This window comes from Coregonus clupeaformis, chromosome 7 (genome assembly GCF_020615455.1).
Source record: "Coregonus clupeaformis isolate EN_2021a chromosome 7, ASM2061545v1, whole genome shotgun sequence".
Classification (NCBI taxonomy): domain Eukaryota; kingdom Metazoa; phylum Chordata; class Actinopteri; order Salmoniformes; family Salmonidae; genus Coregonus; species Coregonus clupeaformis.
In genome coordinates this window covers 24,583,871-24,604,664 of record NC_059198.1, presented here as the reverse complement: position 1 = coordinate 24,604,664, position 20,794 = coordinate 24,583,871, and the positions used below count along the sequence as shown (strand labels likewise).

At 42.1% G+C, this 20,794-nt stretch overlaps 2 protein-coding genes across 3 annotated transcripts; both read left to right on the top strand.

Annotated features, from left to right (window-relative positions):
* Window positions 1–334: 334 nt before the first annotated feature.
* On the top strand, window positions 335–9,855 carry LOC121569430 (phenylalanine--tRNA ligase alpha subunit-like). Of its 2 annotated transcripts, none has more exons than XM_041880383.2 (13): window positions 335–530; window positions 1,404–1,541; window positions 1,733–1,831; window positions 2,060–2,178; window positions 4,789–4,881; window positions 5,475–5,603; window positions 5,710–5,825; window positions 6,020–6,104; window positions 6,206–6,305; window positions 6,442–6,604; window positions 7,306–7,383; window positions 7,548–7,662; window positions 9,133–9,855. In XM_041880383.2, exons 1-13 carry the CDS (start codon window positions 384–386, stop codon window positions 9,236–9,238), a joined length of 1,488 nt encoding a protein of 495 aa, XP_041736317.1. In that variant the 5' UTR covers window positions 335–383; the 3' UTR covers window positions 9,239–9,855. The 2 variants fall into 2 exon arrangements, with proteins under 2 accessions (XP_041736317.1, XP_041736316.1); XM_041880382.2 differs by having other exon boundaries at window positions 6,436–6,604.
* Window positions 9,856–19,039: 9,184 nt separating this feature from the next.
* On the top strand, window positions 19,040–20,592 carry LOC121570507 (synaptonemal complex central element protein 2). Its single transcript, XM_041881968.1, has 5 exons — window positions 19,040–19,136; window positions 19,449–19,535; window positions 19,682–19,770; window positions 19,848–20,064; window positions 20,211–20,592. Exons 2-5 carry the CDS (start codon window positions 19,452–19,454, stop codon window positions 20,403–20,405), a joined length of 585 nt encoding a protein of 194 aa, XP_041737902.1. The 5' UTR covers window positions 19,040–19,136; window positions 19,449–19,451; the 3' UTR covers window positions 20,406–20,592.
* The last annotated feature ends 202 nt before the right edge of the window (window positions 20,593–20,794 follow it).

Here is a 20,794-nt window from a genome sequence, read left to right as displayed (position 1 = left end):
CAGGCAAACACGTTTATAGTCTCCTTTTGTGGGACAATTCTGTATGATTCTACTTCCATTTAAACTTCACCTACCTACAGCAAGCACAATATTTCCAAGATACATCAGATCAGTCATTCAACTATATCCATTCATGTGAAGTGCTAATCATTCTCATCCTCAGTCGCAATTCAGTCACTGATAGTACATTGCATGCAATGCATGGGATAAATCAAGTGTGTAGGGGATTTTTTTAAATTCTTCAAGATGTCAATTCGGGTATTAATTTTCGCTTGTTCTGAGGGGTTTACGGTATTTGAAAATACTGGCTCTTGTATTCCAGTACTTTCGACATATGCAATAATGAGCTCACTACCGGTCTCTTCGGCTTCGCTGTGACAAGCATGGCTGACACTGGTCTTGTAGAAACACTTCTTCGGCGGGTGGAAAAGGTGGACGGTGGTCTCGACAGTCAGGATGTTGCGACCAGTCTTGGGGTGGACCACCAAGCCATCGTCGGAGCTGTGAAGAGCCTACAGGCACTTGGTGATGTGAGTTTACCTGCCGGTGTTGAAGCAGAAGTTAAGAGACCGTCCACTGACTGTGTTCATTCGGCAGACTAGGACAGGTGACGCTTAAACCGACTAACAAAAACTTAAAACTGACCCTTACCTTAACCAAACCCTTAACCCCAACCTCATTTTAATTCTGAAATGAAATATCGGTTTGGGAGTCAAGCGTGTCCATATAGCCCTTTCATGTTCATTCGATGATGATGGGCGATTGGATAGGAAAGTGATGCAATAGGGACGTAAACGGGATCATGTTAGCCAGCTAGTTAGCAACCTTCTATTGTGAAGAATAAATAATTGTAGATCATGATGTGTGTGTATATATATATATATATATATATATATATATATATATATATATATATATATATATATATACAACATTTAGCTACCCTTATTGAATACAGTCACAATGCTATTACAGACTTGCGTCCCTGTCAAGAGACACGGCAATCCAATCCAATCCAACAATGCAATGGTGACTACAATCCAATGCAGTGGTGACTGTTCCACTGCACTGCTAGTCAGCAGACTTGACCAAAAACTTGTAGACATTTGCCTTAATGATGATTCAATAAAAGCTATCTACCAACGTCTGATACGCCTAGCTGGCTACTACTTGTATAGGATGGTAATTGAATGTCAACATTGAGAAATTCGACTGAGCTAATAAATTGGGAGCTGTTATTGTCACTGGATGTAAAACATTTTCCATGGTAAACGTATAATATGCAGTGATAGCTAATTCATGATGTGTACACCAGTCAGACCTTGAGAAGATGAGAAATGCGTGGTCCTCTGCTTCAAGGCTCCATTATGATTTTGATCATGGTTGTTTGTTTCCCTGTGCAGGTTATCTCAGCTGAGCAGTGCTCCTCGAAGCACTGGGAGCTGACTGGGGAAGGCTGTGAGATAGCCGAGCAGGGCAGCCATGAGGCCCGAGTCGTCAGCTCCATCCCAGAGGAAGGGATGCCTCAGAGCCAGCTCATGGTGAGAGGACCTGCAGGGTACCTGGATAAATATATACCATGATGTTGTTGTGATGTTTATTTGGATGAAAAACATAATGTAATGAAAGTTGAGCTTTACATTGTGATTTTGGGTCATAGCAATACAGTATATGCTCTCTACTTGGAGCATGGAGGCAGTGTTTACGGATTGTTTTGTCTCTGTCTGTTTAGAAACTAGCCTTTGGGAAGGTGGGTTTCAGCAAGGCCATGTCCAACAAGTGGATCCGTCTGGACAAAGGCCACGAGGGCGGCCCCAGGATCTTCAAGACTGTGAGTTTATCTTCACATCTGACTAGGTGTGCTTTGTGATTGAGTGTTGCTTTTATAATGGAGAAAATAAGTATGACACACACAAACATCAATCTCGTGTGTGTGTGCGCGTGTGTGTGTGCGTGTGTGTGCGCGCGCGTGTGTGTGCGCGTGTGTGCGCGCGCGTGTGTGTGTGCGCGTGTGTGTGCGTGTGTGTGTGTGTGCGTGCGTGTTTGTGTGTGTACCCAGGTGGAGAGCTTAGAGGACTTGGTGAGGGACAAGTTGCTCCTGGTACAGAAAGGCCAGGCGTCTCAATTGGAGGAGAAGGAGAAGAATGAGCTGAAGAAACGCAAACTGCTCTCTGAAGTGTAAGAATCAGACCTGTTGATAATATTTGACTACTGTGAAAAGTATGTGAAATGTTAAATATAGGCCTAACTGATATCTACCAGTAGATGGCAATAGATGGCATTCAGCAGTACAACACTGTGTTCACTCATCTGGCATCCAGGCATGTTCAGGATGCCCCAGTCACAACTAGCCTCAGCATAGTCCAGCTGGAACTTCATACACACTCCTATTTGAGCTTATTAATCATGCTGATGATGTTCTCTGACTTGTTGACCCCTAAGTCTTTAGTTGAATAACAGCTGAGAAATTATATAAAATATATAAGATTTGGATTAGAATATAAATTCTGTCTTACATCATAGTTACATCCTACTTACATAATATTCACAGATCAGATGTGAGTCAATGTTGTCATCTTGTCTGAGTCGAGATGTCTAGTTCACCCAATGATACAGTTGAAGTCAGAAGTTTACATACACCTTAGACAAATACATTTAAACTCAGTTTTTCACAATTCCTGACATTTAATCCTAGTAAAGATTCCCTGTTTTAGGTCAGTTAGGATCACCACTTTATTTTAAGAATGTGAAATGTCAGAATAATACTAGAGAGAATGATTTATTTCAGCTTTTATTTCTTTCATCACATTCCCAGTGGGTCAGAAGCTTACATACACTCAATTCGTATTTGGTAGCATTGCCTTTAAATCCTTTAACTTGGGTCAAACGTTTTGGGTAGCCTTCCACAAGCTTCCCACAATAAGTTGGGTGAATTTTGGCCCATTCCTCCTGACAGAGCTGGTGTAACTGAGTCAGGTTTGTAGGCCTCCTTGCTCGCGCACACTTTTTCAGTTATGCCCACACATTTTCTATAGGATTGAGGTCAGGGCTTTGTGATGGCCACTCCAATACCTTGACTTTGTTGTCCTTAAGCCATTTTGCCACAACTTTGGAAGTATGCGTGGGGTCATTGTCCATTTGGAAGACCCATTTGCGACCAAGCTTTAACTTCCTGACTGATGTCTTGAGATGTTGCTTCAATATATCCACATAATTTTCCTTCCTCATGATGCCATCTATTTTGTGAAGTGCACCAGTCCCTCCTGCAGCAAAGCACCCCCACAGCATGATGCTGCCACCCCCGTGCTTCACGGTTGGGATGGTGTTCTTCGGCTTGCAAGCTGCCCCATTTTTCCTCCAAACATCACGATGGTCATTATGGCCAAACAGTTCTATTTTTGTTTCATCAGACCAAAAAGTGCTATCTTTGTCCCCATGTACAGTTGCAAACCGTAGTCTGGCTTTTTTATGGCGGTTTTGGAGCAGTGTCTTCTTCCTTGCTGAGCGGCCTTTCAGTTTATGTCAATATAGAACTCGTTTTACTGTGGATATAGATACTTTTGTACCTCTTTCCTCCAGCATCTTCACAAGGTCCTTTGCTGTTGTTCTGGGATTGATTTGCACTTTTCACACCAAAGTACGTTCATCTCTAGGAGACAGAACGCGTCTCCTTCCTGAGTGGTATGACGGCTGCGTCGTCCCATGGTGTTTATACTTGCGTACTATTGTTTGTACAGATGAACGTGGTACCTTCAGGCGTTTGGAAATTGCTCCCAAGGATGAACCAGACTTGTGGAGGTCTACAATTATTTTTCCGAGGTCTTGGCTGATTTCATTTTCCCATGATGTCAAGCAAAGAGGCACTGAGTTTGAAGGTAGGCCTTGAAATACATCCACAGGTACACCTCCAATTGACTCAAATTATGTCAATTAGCCTATCAGAAGCTTCTAAAGCCATGACATCATTTTCTGGAATTTTCCAAGCTGTTTAAAGGCACAGTCAACTTAGTGTATGTAAACTTCTGACCCACTGGAATTGTGATACAGTGAATTATAAGTGAAATAATTTGTCTGTAAACAATTGTTGTAAAAATTACTTGTGTCATGCACAAAGTAGATGTCCTAACTGACTTGCCAAAACTATAGTTTGTTAACAAGAATTTGTGGAGTGGTTGAAAAACAAGTTTTAATGACTCCAACCTAAGTGTATGTAAACATCCAACTTCAACTGTATATATACCCTAACCCTGTGTTTATATACAATATTGAGTTCACCCAAACAGACTACACGAAAATGTCCACTAAATGAATGCACCAGCTAAAAGACCACAAGCACTTTTCTGGGTCCAGTCAGGCATGATCCCAGTGGTGAGGTTTATACTGTACCTGGTGATATTAATGTTGGCTCCGTCACTAGCTCAGGCCATTGTTCCCCGAGGTAGATCTCTCTCGGTCTCGCTCTCTCTCTCGTTTGCTCTCTGTATATCTGTGCCCTAAATGGCCTGCTTCCAGTCCCAAGCTTTGTTCGGTTTTAATATCACAAATGGACAGCAGTATGAGAACTCAACCCTGCGATGTTCCCCGCGTCCAGAGTTTAGACACCCTGAGCAACAGATTGTTGATTGTCTACTTCCTATTTGCTTAATAGTGTCCCAATCCCCAATGTTCCCCAAGATAAGACCTCTTGTGGCCTTTTGTGACTCATCTGATATAACACATTCAAATGACCACATTTATGAAGTTTGAATGAGAATTATTGTATTTAGTATTTATTTCTGTGAATTTTAGGACGGTCAAGTCGTACTGGATCACTAAGGGCAGCTGTTTCAGCACCACCATCACCAAGCAGGAGACAGAGCTCACCCCAGAGATGATCGCTAGGTGAGTCCTGCTCTGCTTTGCCTTTCCTGTTAAGTTTGTCATGGTCGCTCTATGATTGCTTAGATGGACTGGGGATTCCTCATTCTGTATCTCTAACCTGGACGCTGCTGCTAAGGACCCTGTCCTAAGGCAAATGTATGTTAGCCTAAAGTGGTTAAATCTCTCACAGTGATGTCTGTGTCATTTCTATTCATATCACTGCCTGTTCTAGTGAAATTGGCAGTGTTTTCATCAGGTACCGCACATGATCCAATTAGTTTTACCTGGAAACTACAGTCTCTCTCAAAATGCAGCTGATCTCTTGACCAAGTCTGGTTTTCATGTGATTGTCTGAAACAGTTTGTTAGTTCTCATACCCCAAAACAGCTTAATGAAAATGCACCATCTCCTGGTCTGCAATATCACATGAGGGGATTTGTCACAGAACTGAATTCAGGTGTCCCAAAAATTAAATGTGTTTTTGTTTATTTGCCTCCACGTTTTATCTGCACACAGACTTTGCTTGTGTTTGGCATATACACTCATTCATTTGATGTTCTCTAGAACATATTATATGTTCTCCTCCAAATTGACCTTTCTCTGGTCGGTGACAGTGGGAGCTGGAAGGAGAAGAAGTTCAAGCCTTATAACTTTGAGGCCATGGGTGTGGCCCCAGACTGTGGCCACCTGCATCCACTCATGAAGGTCCGCACGCAGTTCAGACAGATCTTCCTGGAGATGGGGTGAGTGTCCTATCCTCTATTCTGCCCTTGCAGGACACCATCAGTATATACACACAGTACCCTATATCTAAGACCTGTGTGTACTCACTCTTCCTGTCTTCTTCAGCTTCACTGAGATGCCCACCAACAACTTCATTGAGAGCTCCTTCTGGAACTTTGACTCCCTGTTCCAGCCCCAGCAGCACCCGGCCAGAGACCAACACGACACCTTCTTCCTGTCTGGTGAGCGACTGGGTTTCTCTGTGTGTCTGGACTTGATGCCCAGATAAGATACAATGGTGCATTATTGATGATATGCTGAAAGGGAAATGTGATTTCCCTAGCTAAAACAGACTCTAGATTTACATTAGATATAACTCACCTGTTTTCATCATATACCATCAGTATTATTTCCAATTAACTATTATATTTCTCAGACCCAGCTCAGGCCCATGAGTTTCCCCAGGACTACCTGGAGAGAGTGAGGAAGGTCCATTCAGAGGGAGGCTTTGGATCACAGGGGTGAGAGCTAATCTTCCACACACATGCATACGCATGCATTTACACGCACACTCACCATGACCACAACCTGTTCTATTTTTAACGCTGTCTGTGTTTGACAGGTACAAGTATGACTGGAAGATTGAGGAGGCTCAGAAGAACATCCTCCGTACTCACACCACAGCAGTCAGCGCTCGCATGCTGTACAAACTCGCTCAGCAGGTAACCCACTATATACATTTTTTTCATGAATTAGAAAGCAATTGCATGAGGGTGATGTTACATTCTAACTGTGCAGCAATTGAGCAACTTTCCTCTGTAACTATTTCAAATGTACATTTCTCTCTACCATGAAAAGTTCACCCCTGTCAAGTACTTCTCCATCGACAGAGTGTTCCGTAATGAAACTCTGGACGCTACCCACTTGGCAGAGTTTCACCAGATTGAGGGAGTGGTGGCCGATTATGGCCTTACCCTGGGTGACCTCATGGGCATCCTTCATCAGTTCTTCAATAAACTAGGTGAGGGCTCTACCAGTCAGGGTTGGGGCAATTCCACAAATTCAATTCTAATGCAATTATCTCCCAGGAAATGTAATTCAATTCAAATTCCATGTCAGTCTTTGAATTAAGAGAAAATTCAATTCCTCTTAATTCCAAGAATTTCAATTCCAAATGCAATATTATCCCCAACAATTCCACAAATTCCAGTTCGAAATTCAATTCCTTCAGGCTTTCAGGATGATCATGTCCCTGTTCAGACAGCCTAGCTATAGTGGAAATATCGGAATACAGATGGAAGTGATTCAAAACAAATCCTACAGTAAGTGTTTCATATTATATGCATTAATTCCATTAACTGGGAAATATTTAATTCCAATTCAATTCTAAAGATGAAATGTTTTTACAATTTCAATCCAATTCCATAACTTGAAGATTTGTTTTACATTCGAATGTAATTCAACGTACATTCTCATGAATGAGTGAATTCAAGAATTGAATTGGAATTTCAAATTAAATTGGAATTGACCCACACCCTCCTACCAGTACCTCATTTCTTATTTGATTATTATTATTATGTATTTATTTTACAGTGGGTTCAGTTGTCTGTACTGAAGTGGCCTCTAATGCATCTGAATGCCTGTAGTCCAACATGAGCTTATTTCTCTGTCTGTCAGTTATAGTATTTCTGAGAAAGTAAATATTTTTTCAATTTTCTCCAGGAATCACCAAATTACGCTTCAAACCTGCCTACAATCCATACACCGAGCCGAGCATGGAAGTGTTCAGCTATCATGAAGGTACAGTTCTTGTGAATATCCTCAAACCCTGGCATTTGTCACATTTGAGTGATGTGTGTATAAGCCTTGGGCTTTTGTCTCACTCTCAAACCCAAAAGCCCATAGATGATGCAGTCCTATCCACACTGAATCCATCTTAATTTGTCCATTCCTGCTCTCTCCAGGGCTGAAGAAGTGGGTGGAGCTGGGGAACTCTGGGGTGTTCAGGCCAGAGATGCTGCTGCCTATGGGGCTCCCTGAGGGGGTGACGGTCATTGCCTGGGGGCTGTCTCTGGAGAGGTGAGTCAATGACAAAGAAACACACTGCTCCTGGTGATGTAATGGAATTGACTGACCGACATTTGTCTAATACAAGAGTGGCATTACACAACCCCTTCTGCCTGGCCTGGCCTACCCCACTTCCACTCTCTCTGACCCCTGTCTCTAGCGCTGGGAAGTGCCAGGGACCTCACGATACAATATTATCACGATACTTAGGTGCCGATATGATATGTATTGCGATTCTCACCATTTTCACAATTCTATATCTATTGCAATTCGATACTGCGATTTTATGTTCCAAACATACACTGTGTACAAAACATTAGGAACACCTGCTCTTTCCATGACATAGACTGACCATGTGGATCCAGGTGAAAGCTACGATCCCTTATTGATGTCACTTGTTAAATCAACTTCAATCAGTGTAAATGAAGGGGAGGAGACAGGTTAAAGAAGGATTTTTAAGCCTTGAGACAATTGAGACATGGATTGTGTATGTGTGCCATTCAGAGGGTGAATGGGCAAGACAAAATATTTAAGTGCCTTTGAATGGGGTATGCCAGGCGCACCGGTTTGTATCAAGAACTGCAATGCTGCTGGGTTTTTCACGGTCAACAGTTTCCCGTGTGTATCAAGAATGGTCCACCACCGAAAGGACATCCAGCCAACTTGACACAACTGTGGAAAGCATTTAAAGTCAACATGGGCCAGCATCCCTGTGGAACGCTTTTGACACCTTGTACAGTCCATGACCCGAAGAATTGAGGCTGTTCTGATGGCAAAAGGGGGGGTGCAACTCAATATTAGGAAGGTGTTCTTAATTTTTGTTGTACTCCGTGTATGTCTGCTGCAGAGAGACGAGAGAGCATGAGAAACTGTTAGTATACTAGAATGGGACATGGGATTTCAGTAGGAAAAAGTGTCCATAATGTGAAAATACACAATGTTATGCCTGTAATCCCAGTGTGATTTCCCATAAAGGGGTTAAAGGTGGACAGTAGTGCGGTGTCTGGTCAGTATCTGACATCATGTCCCCAGATGTGCAGCCATGCTTCTAGCACACGCCACCAGTCTGTTGGCCCACATGTTGACATGTTTACTTCTGGATTGTTATATCTGAGCAATGAGCATAAAACACCATATTGCCTAATGAGCCTAGAATAATGGTTTCTTCAGATGCAGGTCAGAACTGACCATTTAGATATATTTGTGCTCTACTGCGGGTGCTTGATCGCTGGTGACACTGAGGAGTTGTATCTATGAGAACAATCACTGCTAATGGTTATAGTCAGTGAGCAGGGAGGGACCATATCATCTACTCTGTGTAACCCCCTCCTCCATCCGCTCTGTCCATACAGACCTTTTCTCTCTATTTTGTCTCTATCCCTGTTTGTCCCCGCTTTCTCTCTGCTCTCTTCTACCTCTCTTTATAATGTACTATGTCATCTTCCTGACACTCTTTCCTCTGCCCTCCTCTGTCTCCTCCAGGCCCACCATGATCAAGTATGGTATCAACAACATCCGTGAGCTGGTGGGACACAAGGTCAACCTACAGATGGTCTACGACAGCCCTGTGTGTCGACTGGACTCTTAGATTCTGTTCAGGCTTCCTCTTGGACAGGCTCACATTACCATACACATCCCATCCAAGGCCTGTGTCATCAGGACCCCTTTGCTCCCTAGTAACCATATGAACACTGAACAATCCCATGAACCCTTAATGTACCCTGGCCAGAGACTGCCAGAGAGACAGATCTGTCTGTTTGAGAGGGAGAGAAAAAAGAGAGGGAGGGAAAGAGGACTTACTTTTCTCCTTATAGCTTGTCTGGGATGCTAGCTGGATTATTGCCATTGTTTAGCCACGTGATACACAGGTTATACTTTAAACCTATTTTATGAAACATAACTCCTCTTTAGTCCTAACCAGCAGCTATGCATGTGCTGAGGGGTAGTGCTAGTACTGTTTCCTCTGCTGATGTGTGCACTACATCAGAGCATAAGAAACTTCACCAGTGAGTCTGTTTTTTAATTTAAATGTTAGAAAACTGCACAGAGGCTACCTTTTGCGCTCCCATGGAATGAAATGCTTGTACAATAAAGATGCTAACTTGAAGCCCTTTAGCCTTCCATACAAAACCAACCAACTCTGTGCTGTGTCCACTCAGTTCATGAGACAAATTAGAAATGGTCAAATAAAGATGTTTGAAAGTACCACGATTTATGTTGTCAATCTAATGTAATCACCACTGGTAATGCTGAGTGTTTGTTATTCTGCTCTGGCTGTGCTAGGTCCGGTTTTAACCTGTCAGAATAACATTCTTGTTCTCCTTGTTGTGGCTGGTACGTAACGTGGTTTGGCGTGTTGAATGATGTGTGACAAGATTTAACCCAGAGGATTTAGGAGTTATTTGTGTCATTCCAGTGAATGTGGGATTACGAATCACCTTCATTGCCTCTAAATCTCATGTCATCGTACACAGGGTAGTCTCTTAGCTTTGTGTGTGTACTGTGTGTACAGGAGATAATTAGGTTAACACATTAGAGCACTTTGGTTGTAAGTGTAACCTAAAATAATTTGCTATGGTACTGAATGGTTTGCAATGATACTAAATAAAGATTCAAGTCTATTCCTGTTAGTTTGTTTTAGGCAACGGTACGTTGGATATCTTTTTTGCTGGTAGCCTAGTTCATTCCTAATCCCTGCAAGATTCTGAATAAATGTGAAGATGAGATGTTCTATACTTTACTGTTATGTATAATGTAAGTGTTCCGTAGTCTGAATCACAGACTGTACGTTGTAATGCAAATCAGTATCCTGCTGAGGAGCATTATTGAAGTTGTACTTCAGCCATGTGTAATCCCTTCACTGGAATTCTTTTTCTTGAAAACTTGTGCTTCCTCCAATGAACCTGGCACAGCAATGTCGTGGTACATGCAAATCTTCCTGAGCATCCTGTGCTGTCTTTAGACACTTACATGGAACTGAATTTCTGAATTCGGGAGTCTTTAAAAAACCTTGCATGCTATTGAAGCTGACTTGAGTGCCCAGAATAGATGCTGTTGAAAGTTTATGATAAAGAGAATGTTGTTGTGTGCTCTGCCAAGACTGGGAAATCTTGTCGGCTGCAATAATGGACAGACAGGATTAGGTGTTGTTTCCTTAATCAATTGCAAGAACTCCTTAAGTCTTTCTGTTCGGCTAATCTTTCAACGTCTGGAAATAACATTTTAAACCAGAGTCTGGGAGTCCAGCTAAGGGTTCCCCAGAACAAAACAATCTATATACAGAACAGATCAACCAAGTTTCTCTGTAGAACCTCTAATTCTAGTTGGAACATACTTTTGGATGCAATTTTTTCCTACCTGGTCCTAACTGTCACAAAAGAGTCCTAACTATCTTCACAAGCACTGGGATATAAAAAATGCTTCATAGGTATTTGAATCCAGTTTTATATGCATATTTCAACTTATATATTTTTTAATCCTGCGCAATCTGATCCTGTGTGTTCACCTGCATCATATCATGTTTGCACTTTCTAACTTGCAGAAGTTACACTACATACCCAAATCAATAATAACAGATGTAATAGCCATTAGTTTGAACTCAGTACAAATATTTACTACTTCAATGAACATCTCAGCTTTGATGTGGTACTGTAAAATTGTAGTCCCTTTTCATATTATGTAGATACAGACCGGAAAGTCAAGTTTCTCAGTTGGCACAACCAGTGGACAAACCCATTAGCTGGTCCTTAATCTTGTTCACCCTCATACTCTCATTCTGGGAGTCATTTTGCACAGTTCCACATATATCACCATGCATGCAATGCTTTGCATTGATCAGAAAATCAATCATTTTGTCAAGTCAATGATTAATACATTTAGGAGTTCTCAAAACATGATCTACCAAGTCATGAGACTTGCTGAAAGCTTTATTTAAAGTAGTTTAGTTCAGATTTAGTAATAAGCAGTTCCCTTGTTTAGCCTTCACCCTATAGGTCTCATTATTCCCCTTTGATCTTGAAATGAAGCAGCTCAAGATTTTTATTACAGAGGAATAGTAGTTTTTAGAGGCCCCCAAATCTCTTCATGTTTTGATGGATACTGAAGCCGTATTTAAATGTTATATAAGAAAGGGGGCTGGTGCAGGCAGGTGACTGTGATAGGTTTGGGATGAGACATGGCAAATCCTTTTCTATGGGATCAGTCTGGATCATTTTGAATGTGTTGCACGTCTTTAAATCATCTTCTCATGGCAATAGCCACTGATTAACCCCTCTCCTGCACATGGTCCATTCAGTAAACCATGGGTTCTTAAACTTTTTCAGCTCGAGCCCAAAATGAGAAATTGACCGTCCTCCCATGACCCAAATCGTCCTCCAACGACCCAAAATAAGAATAAATAGTGTGTGATTGTAGATGTATTCTCATAACTTGCAACCCACCTTTCACATACCCAGGGCCCACTCAGGGTCCCAACCCATAGTTTAATTTAGAAACCCTGCAGTAGACAAATCTCAGTGTCAATACAGGATGATACTGTATAGCACCAGCATGAAAGTAATCTTCAAACTCTCCTTTGTCAAGCTTTGGTTGCTGTGGGGTGTTAACATAACAACCCATTTAGTTGTCTTGTTAATAATCTTAAGTAGGTCTGTTGAGTCCTGTGACGTGCTTGGTGTAATCAGAACCAACCAGTGACCACAGGGCTGGAAGGAGGTGGTGCTGGCTCCTTTCAGATCTCCCTGGGGAGGGAGTTAGAGTGCCCAGGCCCGGGGTTGCTGTCTATGGCCAGGGCAGCAGGGCTGTTGTTGTTGCCAGTGCCATGGGTGGGGAAGAAGGGGATGTAGGGGATTAAAGGAAACAGCAAAGGGCTGCCCGGTGGGCTCTCATCCAGGGGCATGGGGAAGCCCACATCATCTGTGTCCCACACGTGGAAGGCATTGTGGGTCAGGACTATGGGAGGGTGTCTGGGAATGAAGCACTGCGGGTTTCTGTTCTTCTCTAGGTCCTCCTCAGTAGGGCCAAGAAGACATTCTGATGAAAGGGGTTAAACAGAGGGGACACAGGAGAGATAAGCACTTTTGCTTCATGACTGGTGCCCCTGATCATCTCTAATGTGTTAGCTAGTCATGTTGCCATTTTGCAAAGAAAACCTAGGCCTAAGCCTATTTGTCACAAGTTATCTGGTACACTTATACATTGCGATGGAACAGCCTAACAACTACATAGATTAGTTAAATTTCCACCTGATTTTAAAACATTTTAAGTTCCTACCTGTTATATCAAGGGCCAGGTCCTTGATCAGATGTCCAACAATAGCATAGGCGACTCCTACCACTACCAGTGCTGCAATCAGCAGGTACACCACTGCCTTTGGCAACGGAATGAGGTCCCGGACCGCCGGTTTATACTCCTTGTACAGCGGCTCTTCCGTCCCGACTAGTACGTCGAATTTGGAGACTAGTGGGGAAGCATGTGCCTCATCACTGAAATTAAAACTGGTGAAATTGAGGCCATTCATTATGGAAAAGTAGCCTAAGCGATATAGCTATAATGATGATAAACTCGCAGATGTCCGGAGATGAGGCAATGTTTCCCCCTCCCCCAACACCATGACCAGGACTTGATTGGTGGTGATTCTTGTATCCGTGCAACGCTCAAGTCTCCAATTCATTGATGTCTCAGTTCGAATGATCCTAAAGGAGATTGAAAAGCATGAAACATGTATATATGTTAATGTCTCAGTGGAGTTGGAGGTGAACACAACTCCACCAAATATAATTTTCTTTTATGGAGATATTACTTCCAAACAATTTCAAAATGTTGACAGTACAAGCGTTAGCCGCATACCTTGATTTTGGACGATTTTGGACGACTGCTGTTTTGATTAAACAAACTGGCTTTGCTTTGATTAAAAAAATTTAAAAAATAAATTTGAGAAAATATAACTTTTTGATGTCTATCTGAAATTAATTTCCATGTTCAGAAGTCAATCCCCCTGGAGTTTTCTTTCGACGCGCTTCTTTGTCATCCCTCTGTCTCTGTCCTTGGTGCTTAAGTGAACCCAACCAATTTTCACGCTCTCAAATAGTAAACCGTAGTATTCCTAGACCGCCCACTGTTCAACACTAAAGGGATAAACTTTAACCCGCCTCCACTTAAACAGCCAACTCGTATCAGCTAGATGTAGTTGATAGTGTGCCCTTAATTCTATAGTTGATGGATTTACATTACCAAGAAATGTTGTCTTCTTAAATTTACTAAGGAGGCATGGCGTGAAGATTCTCATGCGAATTAGAACCTTTCCAGGAGATAGTTAATCGACACACGATCGCATGTAGTGGGCCTATTTGGTTAATCCATGTTGTTTAGGAAATACTGAAGAGCTCTTCATATTCAATATAAGCCTACTATCATCTTTGAAACATGTAGTTGTTCACCTCCACTAGATTATTTTAGAGGGAATATACTTCTCCATCCACTGGGCATAATTCAGGGCACAGCCCTGCCCTTTGACCTTCAATGCTTTCCCACCATAGACAGGATTAACTAATTGTAAGCAGATTTTGAAACTCATCCTCATGAGCCAAATCCTAACTGGAAATAAGCACATAGTTCATGGCCTCGATGTGTCAATGTAGGCTGTCCCTATCAAATAAATATATTATTATTTGGCTCCCTGTTAAAACTAATCATTTCTACCAAAATAGGAGCTATGTTGGTTCATGTTCAGTTACAGACTTCTATTTCCTTATGTAGAGAGCAGGCTTGGGCATGTATAGGGATTTATTTTGTTTCATAATTCCCTATTTCAAAGCAGCAGTAGACATGCAAAGAAGCAGAATCTGAAAAGATTAGAGGTTGTATTCCCTTTATGAGACAAGCCTTTATATGCCTACCCCATTTCCCTCATTTCCTGATGGATTTAAACTGCTAGAGCCACTGGAAAACCTCCAGAGATTATCTCCTGAACTTTGAGGGCGTTTTGTTCTGTTGGTTCAATATATCTACATATTGCAACAGAACGAGGACTTCTCACATTGTGTATGCTTCATGTACACGTGTGTGTGTGTGTGTGAATGCACGTGCCACCTGCTTTCGTTCATGCGTGCCAAAAGCCGAGGGAAGTATGGGTGCTGATGGTGCTGCAGTATAAAAGTAGTGCACTGGGCCTTTACTAGTCCTGTATTAGCTGACCGACATAGCCGTCTGTAGCACTGGCAAAAATCATTTTTCAGCATTTAAATGTCAAGCGCGCTATAACACTGATCTTCCACAGTCCGGATTGAATCTGCTTTACTGAGAATGGAACTGAAAGGACACTGCATGGGTTAAATTACAGCTGAGCCCCTGCCAGGTCAAATCACTGTGCAGATGACCCTGCCAAATACCCTTTTCCCAGTGTTTGCTATGGAATTATTGCAATACAACACCAATCATACAGTTGAAGTCGGAAGTTTACATACACTTAGGTTGGAGTCATTAAAACTTGTTTTTCAACCACTCAACACATTTCTTGTTAACAAACTATAGTTTTGGCAAGTCGGTTAGGACATCTACTTTGTGCATGACACAAGTAATTTTTCCAACAATTGTTTACAGACAGATTATTTCACTTATACAGTGGGGAAAAAAAGTATTTAGTCAGCCACCAATTGTGCAAGTTCTCCCACTTAAAAAGATGAGAGAGGCCTGTCATTTTCATCATAGGTACACGTCAACTGTGACAGACAAATTGAGAATTTTTTTCTCCAGAAAATCACATTGTAGGATTTTTTATGAATTTATTTGCAAATTATGGTGGAAAATAAATATTTGGTCACCTACAAACAAGCAAGATTTCTGGCTCTCACAGACCTGTAACTTCTTCTTTAAGAGGCTCCTCTGTCCTCCACTCGTTACCTGTATTAATGGCACCTGTTTGAACTTGTTATCAGTATAAAAGACACCTGTCCACAACCTCAAACAGTCACACTCCAAACTCCACTATGGCCAAGACCAAAGAGCTGTCAAAGGACACCAGAAACAAAATTGTAGACCTGCACCAGGCTGGGAAGACTGAATCTGCAATAGGTAAGCAGCTTGGTTTGAAGAAATCAACTGTGGGAGCAATTATTAGGAAATGGAAGACATACAAGACCACTGATAATCTCCCACGATCTGGGGCTCCACGCAAGATCTCACCCCGTGGGGTCAAAATTATCACAAGAACGGTGAGCAAAAATCCCAGAACCACACGGGGGGACCTAGTGAATGACCTGCAGAGAGCTGGGACCAAAGTAACAAAGCCTACCATCAGTAACACACTACGCTGCCAGGGACTCAAATCCTGCAGTGCCAGACGTGTCCCCCTGCTTAAGCCAGTACATGTCCAGGCCCGTCTGAAGTTTGCTAGAGTGCATTTGGATGATCCAGAAGAGGATTGGGAGAATGTCATATGGTCAGATGAAACCAAAATAGAACTTTTTGGTAAAAACTCAACTCGTCGTGTTTGGAGGACAAAGAATGCTAAGTTGCATCCAAAGAACACCATACCTACTGTGAAGCATGGGGGTGGAAACATCATGCTTTGGGGCTGTTTTTTCTGCAAAGGGACCAGGACGACTGATCCGTGTAAAGGAAAGAATGAATGGGGCCATGTATCGTGAGATTTTGAGTGAAAACCTCCTTCCATCAGCAAGGGCATTGAAGATGAAACGTGGCTGGGTCTTTCAGCATGACAATGATCCCAAACACACCGCCCGGGCAACGAAGGAGTGGCTTCGTAAGAAGCATTTCAAGGTCCTGGAGTGGCCTAGCCAGTCACCAGATCTCAACCCCATAGAAAATCTTTGGAGGGAGTTGAAAGTCCGTGTTGCCCAGCGACAGCCCCAAAACATCACTGCTCTAGAGGAGATCTGCATGGAGGAATGGGCCAAAATACCAGCAACAGTGTGTGAAAACCTTGTGAAGACTTACAGAAAACGTTTGACCTGTGTCATTGCCAACAAAGGGTATATAACAAAGTATTGAGAAACTTTTGTTATTGACCAAATACTTATTTTCCACCATAATTTGCAAATAAATTCATTAAAAATCCTACAATGTGATTTTCTGGATATTTTTTTCTCATTTTGTCTGTCATAGTTGACGTGTACCTATGATGAAAATTACAGGCCTCTCTCATCTTTTTAAGTGGGAGAACTTGCACAATTGGTGGCTGACTAAAACCTTTTTTCCCCCACTGTAATTCACTGTATCACAATTCCAGTGGGTCAGAAGTTTACATACACTAAGTTGACGGTGCCTTTAAACAGCTTGGAAAATTCCAGAAAATTATGTCATGGCTTTAGAAGCTTCTGATAGGCTAATTGACATCATTTTAGTCAATTGGAGGTGTACCTGTGGATGTATTTCAAGGCCTACCTTCAAACTCAGTGCCTCTTTGCTAGACATCATTGGAAAATCAAAAGAAGTCAGTCAAGACCTCAGAAGAAAAATGGTAGACCTCCACAAGTCTGGTTCATCCTTGGGAGCAATTTCCAAACGCCTGAAGGTACCATGTTCATCTGTACAAATAATAGTATGCAAGTATAAACACCATGGGACCACGCAGCCGTCATACCGCTCAGGAAGGAGACGCGTTATGTCTCCTAGAGATTAACGTACTTTGGTGCGAAAAGTGCAAATCAATCCCAGAACAACAGCAAAGGACCTTGTGAAGATGTTGGAGGAAACAGGTACAAAAGTATCTATATCCACAGTAAAACGAGTCCTATATTGATATAACCTGAAAGGCCACTCAGCAAGGAAGAAGCCACTGCTCCAAAACCGCCATAAAAAAGCCAGACTACAGTTTGCAACTGCACATGGGGACAAAGATCATACTTTTTGGAGAAATGTCCTCTGGTCTGATGAAACAAAAATAGAACTGTTTGCCCATAATGACCATCGTTATGTTTGGAGGAAAAGGGGGTGGCTTGCAAGCTGAAGAACACCATCCCAACCGTGAAGCACAGGGGTGGCAGCATCATGCTGTGGGGGTGCTTTGCTGCAGGAGGGACTGGTGCACTTCACAAAATAGATGGCATCATGAGGAAGGAAAATGATGTGGATATATTGAAGCAACATCCCAAGACATCAGTCAGGAAGTTAAAGCTTGATCGCAAATGGGTCTTCCAAATGGACAATGACCCCAAGCATACTTCCAAAGTTGTGCCAAAATGGCTTAAGGACAATAAAGTCAAGGTATTGGAGTGGCCATCACAAAGCTCTGACCTAAATCCTATAGAAAATGTGTGGGCAGAACTGAAAAAGCGTGTGCGAGCAAGGAGGCCTACAAACCTGACACAGTTACACCAGCTCTGTCAGGAGGAATGGGCCAAAATTCAGCCAACTTATTGTGGGAAGCTTGTGGAAGGCTACCCGAAACATTTGACCCAAGTTAAACGATTTAAAGGCAATGCTACCAAATACTAATTGAGTGTATGTAAGCTTCTGACCCACTGGGAATGTGATGAAAGAAATAAAAGCTGAAATAAATCATTCTCTCTACTATTATTCTGACATTTCACATTCTTAAAATAAAGTGGTGATCCTAACTGACCTAAGACAGGGATTTTTTACTAGGATGAAATGTCAGGAATTGTGAAAAACTGAGTTTAAATGTATTTGGCTAAGGTGTGTGTAAACTTCCGACTTCAACTGTATATAAATTTGACCCAGACACTGCGTCAAAGTCGCCAAAGCAGATTAGGCCACTGCACATGTGAAGCATGATAGCTCTATTGACTGTGGGGAAGGGGAGAAAACACCCCTAGAGTGCATAAAACTTCTAGAGTTCAGGTCTCAGACTGAAGACCCTATAGCTTCCTCAGTCTGTCACACCATCTGCTCTGCATCATCCTGTTCACCCTTCTGGTGCTAGGTGTTTTGTCTATTTTAGGAACTGCCTTACATGAAATTCAGCCCTTGGTTTGACGTTGTTTTAACTTCTTCCCAGCTCCCCCTCTCTTTTCTGTATTTTTTTCAGTTTGCTGATCACTTCTGTTTAAATCCCACTGGCATAACCTTAGTAGGCCTAATCCCCAGATATCAAAACCTTTTCACATTGTCTGAGCTCAGATTGGATGCACTTTAAAGTTTGTTTGATCACACAAAGTTCATCCTGAAAATACCCCATCTCTGGTGCTCTCTCTAAATGTTTTCCCCCACTGTCTTGACCAGACCCCAGCCTCACAGTTTACATTTAATTTGAATATGTCATATGTTTGATAACATTTGTTTGTTTGAGAATGATTTGAAAGAATATGCATTAAATCATTCAGAATGCGTGCGGGTGCGTGATGCATTATTGTTCTGAGTCGACTTTGACACTAGTTGAACAGCTGACCATTTCACAGCACGTGTCCTCCAGAGCGCATTTTCGCGCGCATTTTTCGAGTTGGCCAGACAGTTCTGACGAAAACCTTTATGAGACAGTGCAACTGAATAATATATATATTTTTTTGGTAAGTAGCCAGCAACAGTATTTTGTTGTTTCCAATGGAGTTTCGCTAAATATTCCTAATATTTTGGTTACCACCACATGAGTTACCCTTGACAAAACTCTGTGGAGACTGGATACCTACTTGGTTTTGTCATGATCAGATCAGACTGAGGTTAGCTTTATGCCTAGCTAGGCTAGCTGGCTAGCATAGCCTAATGTAACGTTAGTTGAGTCAGAGAAGGTTAGAGAAAATGGTTTTGGTTGAGATGTTACAGAATTAGCTAACTTCCATATCGGTTGCATTTATTTTTCCTATGCACCATTTTGCTCATAGAAAATGTCCCAGCTCTTCTTTGGAAAGCCAGCCCCTACCTCTCAGTCTACACCAAAACCCGGTCATCATCATCCCTCATCACCCATGGTAAATGAAGGAAAAAATTAGAATGTCCAGCTCAACTCTGAATGACTGATATCTTGCACCTGTGAATCCTTTGCTACTTATTGTTGACAACTGTATGCTTTCAGAAAATGTTATGGTTTGATTGACATTTCTCCCTGTATCCGTAGGACACTGATAAAGGACATGGGCCAGACCAGGACATCCCTGATGAGACATTTTCGTTTGTGACACTGGACGATAGCCATGGACAGCAAAGGTATGGAGTTACTGGGTTTAAAGTATTATTCATTATGTGTTCTGTTCAGTATTTAACGTTGTTTTTTTTCATGGAAGTGAGGACTCCGGCATCAACATTTCAAACATCTCCGATAGAGGTGATGTACACAACAGTACTTCCAGCGAGCTCCCAGGTGAGGAGACAACGAATGTTGTCAGTTCAACGATAGAGGAGATAGGGAAGAAGGCCCAGGATCTGATAGAGAGAATCAACCAGAGCCGAGCCATGGACCAGGAAATCATGACCACCTTCGAGAACAAGTTAATTAATAAGGTATCACTGTTCTACTGTTGAGTAAAAAGCACATGGTCATATTTTTCTGTAGTTAAAAAAGAATGCATTGAGATTGAGTCTTAATGTTTATGTGGAGGAGTGTGACTGTGACTAGTGTGTATCTGCGTGTTTGCCGCCCTCCCCAGGTGAGTGAGGTGTGCCAGCAGGTGAAGGAGCAGATGTTCAGCAGCTATGAGGAGCATGGCTGTGGGATGGAGGCTAATCTGCAGGAGCTGTCTGAGGTGCTGGAGAGGAGCAGTCAGCTCAGTATGGAGCTGCAGGGAGCCAGTCAGACCTTATCAGCCATCAACAACAGCCTGCAGCAGACAGCTGAGCACTGACATCTACCCAGCCATTAATTTATTTTAACTGCCTTATAGCATCCCCACTTCTGGGAGGTCTAGCATAATTAAAGCAATGCCTTGTGTTTGTTTGACTGTGGTATATGTAAACTAGAACATAAAACAGTGGTTGTAAACTGAGCAGGTGTTGGAAGAAGCTTTTGTTTATAAATTATTTATTACATAACTTGTGTGGATATTTTTGTTCATACCTATCACCATGTGACCAAATAGCATTATAGAACAATATATTTAATGGGCCAGAATATTTACTTGTGCCCAGTTTAGAATCCAAAACATTCACCTTAATGCATATGGGTCACATATGCATTAAGGAACACAGAGAACTTAATAAAAAAAAGTTTTTTAAATAAATACAAATACTATAG